Source organism: Arachis duranensis, chromosome 7, assembly GCF_000817695.3.
Source record: "Arachis duranensis cultivar V14167 chromosome 7, aradu.V14167.gnm2.J7QH, whole genome shotgun sequence".
NCBI lineage: Eukaryota > Viridiplantae > Streptophyta > Magnoliopsida > Fabales > Fabaceae > Arachis > Arachis duranensis.
The window spans coordinates 4,426,451-4,432,548 of record NC_029778.3 but is presented as its reverse complement, the minus strand read 5'-3'; the positions used below and the strand labels follow the sequence as shown (position 1 = coordinate 4,432,548).

Genomic DNA, 6,098 nt, shown 5'->3' with positions numbered 1-6,098 from the left:
CACTCTCACTTCACACACCTTCTCCACCCTGAGCTCTGAAGTCTGAACTTCATTATCCCCCTGTTAAACTCCACTGTTCATGCCACTTTTCTTTCATAAAGCTCAAATTTTGAGATCTGGGGCACCTAGGGTTTTGTGCTGAGAGCTTGTTCAATTAGGGCTTTTTTGTGTTGTGGGGTTGAAGGGTTCTCATTTTCCAGGATGATGCTTGATTTGAATGTGGTAAAGGCTGTTGCTTGGTGCTGAGGATCCCTTGTCTTATGAAAACCATAAGGGTTGGGTATTGCATTGGAAATGGCTTTGGATGATGATTTCGTGTAGCTGAGCTAAACTTTGTTTCTTGTTCCAATTTTGGAGCTTGGGGGCGGGGTGGAGTGTGTTACTGTTATGTACTTTTGTGCTATGAGATATCAGAATATGAATGGGTTGTGATTCAATGAAGCTAAACTAATTGTTGAATGCTATTGGACTTGGGGTTGAAAAGGGTGGAGGGTTTTTGTTTTTAGTAGCTTGGAACTTTATCTGTAGCTGAAAGCATGAAGCTTTCTTCCTCTGGGTTTAATCAACCAGCTGAAGAAGAAGGTAAGCTCTTTAATATTTGATGCCCCACGTTTGTTTAGTTTAATAAATTTTCAATCTTTTTCTTACCTCATTTTGTTGGTGTAGTTTTTATTTATGTGCCAACTTAGCATTTAATTCATACTAATTTTTGTTATGAGTTGAAGCTTGGTCTGCAAGTATGTGCATTTTTTATGTTCATGTTGCTATTTATACGTAGTTATTGTGCATTATGTTTTTTAATTTTGAGTTTAGGTTATGATGTTTCAAAGTTCCTATCTGTTGGGCAAAATTATGCAGTGTATGCATTCATGGTAGGTAGTTCATGGACTATGGTGTCCTTTTGAGTTATGTCCCATCATTTGATGACCAACGTCGTTAACAGTTTAAAGTCGTGTGCATTCATTTTAACATGTGATTGTGTAGGGGAGAAGAAAACTTTGAATTCTGAACTATGGCATGCATGTGCTGGTCCTCTGGTTTCTCTACCACCGGTTGGAAGTCGTGTAGTATACTTTCCTCAAGGTCACAGCGAACAGGTCAGTAATGCTATTTCGGTCGTTAAGTCTTCGTTTGGTTGCTTCTCATTGATATTTGTGAAGTAATTATGTGATAGTTATGCCCATGTAGCCACAGGATAGCTTGTTAAAGCTTCATTTCTATCTGTTGTTCTTTATTTGACAAATTTATATGTTGTTACAGGTAGCTGCTTCGACCAACAGGGAAGCAGATGCACATATTCCGAATTACCCTAACCTGCCGCCCCAGCTTATCTGTCAGCTCCACAATGTGACGATGCATGTAGGATTAATTGTTTAAAACTTCAAAGTAAATCTGATTAAGAACAATTTTGTGTGCTTACACTAAGCCTTTTAAAGCATGCTGATTTCAGGCTGATGCTGAAACAGATGAAGTATATGCTCAGATGACTCTGCAACCTCTAAGTCCAGTATGTAATTTTCTCGTGTTTGGTACTTTCTTCAATTCATGATCATATATTGACAAGTTGTGTTTTGTAGCAAGAACAAAAGGATGTGTATCTACTTCCGGCCGAATTGGGTACTCCCAGCAAACAACCAACCAACTACTTCTGTAAGACATTAACTGCTAGTGATACCAGCACTCACGGAGGATTTTCTGTTCCTCGAAGAGCAGCTGAAAAAGTCTTTCCTCCTCTTGTAGGTCATATTGCCTTAGTGATTCTGTCTGTGTTATTTGAGATACAGTTATTAGTTTGTCAGAACTGTTGATCTGGTTGATGCTTTTCTTTGTTTCTTAGGACTACACACAGCAGCCTCCTGCTCAAGAACTGATTGCTAGAGATCTTCATGATAATGAATGGAAATTCAGACATATATTTCGAGGTTAGTAGCTCATGAAGTCCTTGCATTAGTTTCTTTATGACCTATAACGTAAATATTTATTTTTGCTGCCTTCTTAGTAGTTTTCAATTTTCTCTTGCAGGTCAGCCGAAAAGGCATCTTCTTACTACTGGGTGGAGTGTCTTTGTCAGTGCTAAGAGGCTTGTTGCTGGTGATTCTGTCCTTTTCATATGGTACTTATAACCGTGATATTCCAACTTGCCATTAAGCTAGTTGTGTCACCTTAGCTGAGATTAGTCTTCTTTTTCTCTTATTTCATTATCTAATATGTTAATCTGCATCCATCAATTATACGTTTCAAAAATCTAAAGGAAATTCTATTCAAAGCAGATATAATCATAACCTCTCTTTTACCTTAATACCTTATTACAGGAATGAAAAAAATCAATTACTTTTGGGTATACGGAGAGCAAATCGTCCGCAGACTGTCATGCCATCATCAGTTCTGTCAAGTGATAGCATGCACATTGGTCTCCTCGCTGCTGCAGCTCATGCAGCTGCCACAAACAGCCGTTTTACTATATTTTATAATCCTAGGTTGGTTGCTATAATTCTACTGTTCAAAAGCATAATATTTCAAACCTTACTAAGTTTACTTGATTTGCTTTAGGGCAAGCCCATCTGAATTTGTCATTCCCTTGACCAAGTATGTTAAAGCAGTGTATCATACACGGGTATCTGTTGGTATGCGGTTTAGGATGCTCTTCGAGACAGAAGAGTCAAGTGTCCGTCGGTAAGTATTATTTATCATAATTATCCCTTCTTTTTTAGTAGGATCCAAATGATGTATTGTTTATATGAGGTTCTTACATGCATTGATATATCTATTCACTGAATACCATCGAACAGATATATGGGTACTATAACAGGCATTAGTGATTTAGATTCAGTCCGCTGGCCAAATTCACACTGGCGTTCTGTGAAGGTTTGTTACAACTGTTTAATTCTTCTAGCAATATGATTTTGCCATGATAGATTTTATCACAATTAGAGGTATCTTATACCTTCCTAAATGATAATGTTGAATTTTGTTCTTTAACTTTTGCCTGCTGGTTTAGGTTGGTTGGGATGAGTCTACTGCAGGAGATAGGCAACCAAGAGTCTCCTTGTGGGAGATTGAGCCTTTGACAACATTCCCAATGTATCCATCTCCATTCCCCTTGAGGTTGAGGCGTCCTTGGCCATCTGGACTACCTTCTTTATACGGTACATGGTGGATTGTTAATTTATTATGGCATCACCTGGGATGTTTACAATACTGTGCTATGGTTTATTTTATGCTGCGAGGTACATGACATGGTATCTGTTAAGACCATTTTGCCATTTGATTTGTGTGCTTCAGGTCTCAAGGATGGTGGTGACATGGGCATTAATTCTCCTTTCATGTGGCTCCAAAGTGGGCTTGGGGATCAAGGAATGCAATCATTGAACTTCCAGGGGCTCGGTGTTACACCGTGGTTGCAACCGAGATTTGATGCTTCCATGCCAGGACTCCAACCGGAGTTATACCAAGCAATGACTTCTGCTGCATTCCAGGAAATGAGGACGATGGATCCTTCAAAACCTTCATCCCAATCTCTGTTGCAGTTTCAGCAGCCTTCAAATGTTCCTTCTGCTTTTGCATCTGAGTTACAGAGACAAGTGTTACCACAGTCTCAGCCCCAAAACACTCTTCTACAAAATTTTCAAGAACATCAAACTCCTGCACCGTCACAGATTTCACCACAGCAGTTGCTTCGTTACCACCCATATAGCGATCAGCGGCAACAGCAGCAGCAACTAAAAACTGTGCCTGTTCAGCAGCAGTTACAGAATTTAGTCTCTCCTTTGTCTAATTTTGCAGCAGCTACACAACCTCAATCTCCATCCTTGCAAGCCCTTGCTTCACATTGCCAGCAGCAGAGCTTTCCCGAGCCAATCAGGAATCATGTTTCAAGCTCTGATGTTTCCCCTATGCAAAGTCTACTAGGCTCATTCTCTCAGGATGGAGCATCACAGTTACTTAACCGGAACGGACCGAACTCTGTCTTGTCTTCTGGAGCCTTACTACCGAAGCAAATAACCGTTGAATCTCAGGTACCATCAGCTGGTGCTCAGTGTGTATTGCCTCAGGTGGAAAATTTGGGAACATCACAATCAAATGTGTCCGAACTTACCGCTTTGCCTCCGTTTCCTGGAAGAGAACATTCTGCATATCAAGGTGCAGCTGATCCTCATAGCAATCTTTTGTTTGGGATAAACATAGATCCTTCTTCTCTTATGCTGCAAAATGGCATGCAAAACCTTAGAAATCTAGGCAACGTGAATGATTCATTGTCAATGACTTTTTCTGCTCCAAATTGTGGTGGTGCTAATGCTCCTGGCTCCGATTTCCCCCTAAGTTCAAACGTAACAACTTCAAGTTGTGTCGATGAATCGGGATTCTTGCAGTCTTCCGAAAATGTAGACCAATCCAATACTCCAACTAGAACCTTTGTCAAGGTGATGATGACTAGCTTCTTTTTTTTTGTTTATTGTTGTTATGCCTTTATTTTTATATTTTATGTGTAGAAATTCGCATTGTTTTTGAATGTGAAATCTTGACAGGTTCACAAGTCAAGGTCCTTAGGCAGGTCACTGGACATTTCGAAGTTCAGCAGCTATGACGAGCTGCGCAGTGAACTTGCTCGGTTATTTGGCCTCGAAGGCCAACTAGAGGATCCTCAGAGATCAGGCTGGCAGCTTGTATTTGTTGACCGGGAGAATGACATTCTCCTTCTTGGTGATGATCCCTGGCAGTAAGTCACCTCATTCGAATGTCTCTCTATGTTTTGTTGGTAAACGATTTACGCCCCCGTTCCATATTAACTCTTTTCATTTTTATTTTTGTTGCAAATTAAGTGTCTTTCTAATTTCAAGAAGTCATTAATTAAATTTTATCTATTATGCCCTCTACTGTTGAATAGAAAGAGAAAGTTAAAACACTTGAAGAATTAATTGAGCGAAAATAGTATTAAGGATACTCAAGTCTTTTTCTTTTGATTGCTTATATTTTCTACAAAACTTAATGTATGTCTTAATACTTGTGCACAACTCAAAAGAGACAGTTAATTTGAAATGGAGGGAGTATTACAGTTTTTGTCGTCGGTTCGACTGCTGAAAATTTGAATTTATGGATATTTTTCAACTATTGATTCTCTATTTTTTTGGTTTATTGTAATTTTTCTATGATGTTTGATTTTCTTTTCTCAAAATCAATTGTTGCCTCTGGAATTGTTTGTGGGAGAGGTAAAACTTATGTAAATTACTTCAAAAGCAATTCCAGCTAAATCAATTCTGCAAAATAAAACCGCCACACGAGATTTTGCCGATTTCTTATTTCATATTCGAAAGACTTAGACTTCATTTTTTGTCGTCGTTGTTGCAGGGAGTTTGTGAACAGTGTATGGTCCATTAAGATACTATCTCCACTTGAAGTTCAACAAATGGGGAAAGGTGTTGTTCCTTCTACTTCTGCCCCTTCAGCTCAAAAGCTTTCTTCTACTGCTACTACCAATTCTTGTGACAATAATTATGGTGTTGGTAAACAAGAGTTGAGAAGTTCCAGCAATGGTATGGCATCAATGGGGTCCCTTCACTATTAGCACATTCTCTACTTCTAATAGAATATATTACATTGTTTAAGAATATTATTATGGTGGCAGAATATATATATATATTTTTTATGTTACCTGTTTTTTTTCTTGTATGGACATGCACAACATTCTTATACAAATGAAACATGAATGGTTGAGATGTATTATTGCTTCTGAAGTGCCTAATACAGATCAACAGCAAATGACTGTAAATTATAGTAGGTGAATGAAACATGTTCCTGTAATGGTTAGTTCCTTATAGCAGTTACTACTATTATTATCATCATCATAATTTTTTTTTCAAGGCTCTTATAATTGAAACTTTGGGATCATTTGTATATGTGTTGCTAATTCTTATTTCATCATAATTAACAAAGATGGTTCTGAGAGACACTCAATTATATCTGGACCACCTTAACTGGTTATTTTATTGCATAATAAATAATGATTCTTGTTTAGGATCTTACATGATTAAGAAGAAAATCTTGATAAGTTATACAGGAGTGCATCAAGAAAAGAACCTCTAGATCGAATTCATTTGGAA

At 38.2% G+C, this 6,098-nt stretch overlaps 1 protein-coding gene across 1 annotated transcript; it reads left to right on the top strand.

The window, feature by feature from the left end:
* The first annotated feature begins 366 nt into the window (after window positions 1-366).
* Window positions 367-5,858, top strand: LOC107496485 (auxin response factor 6). Its single transcript, XM_016117749.3, has 14 exons — window positions 367-582; window positions 985-1,097; window positions 1,261-1,359; window positions 1,451-1,507; window positions 1,578-1,736; window positions 1,838-1,922; window positions 2,023-2,113; window positions 2,313-2,477; window positions 2,551-2,673; window positions 2,790-2,865; window positions 2,999-3,146; window positions 3,283-4,421; window positions 4,527-4,717; window positions 5,347-5,858. Exons 1-14 carry the CDS (start codon window positions 537-539, stop codon window positions 5,561-5,563), a joined length of 2,709 nt encoding a protein of 902 aa, XP_015973235.1. The 5' UTR covers window positions 367-536; the 3' UTR covers window positions 5,564-5,858.
* The last annotated feature ends 240 nt before the right edge of the window (window positions 5,859-6,098 follow it).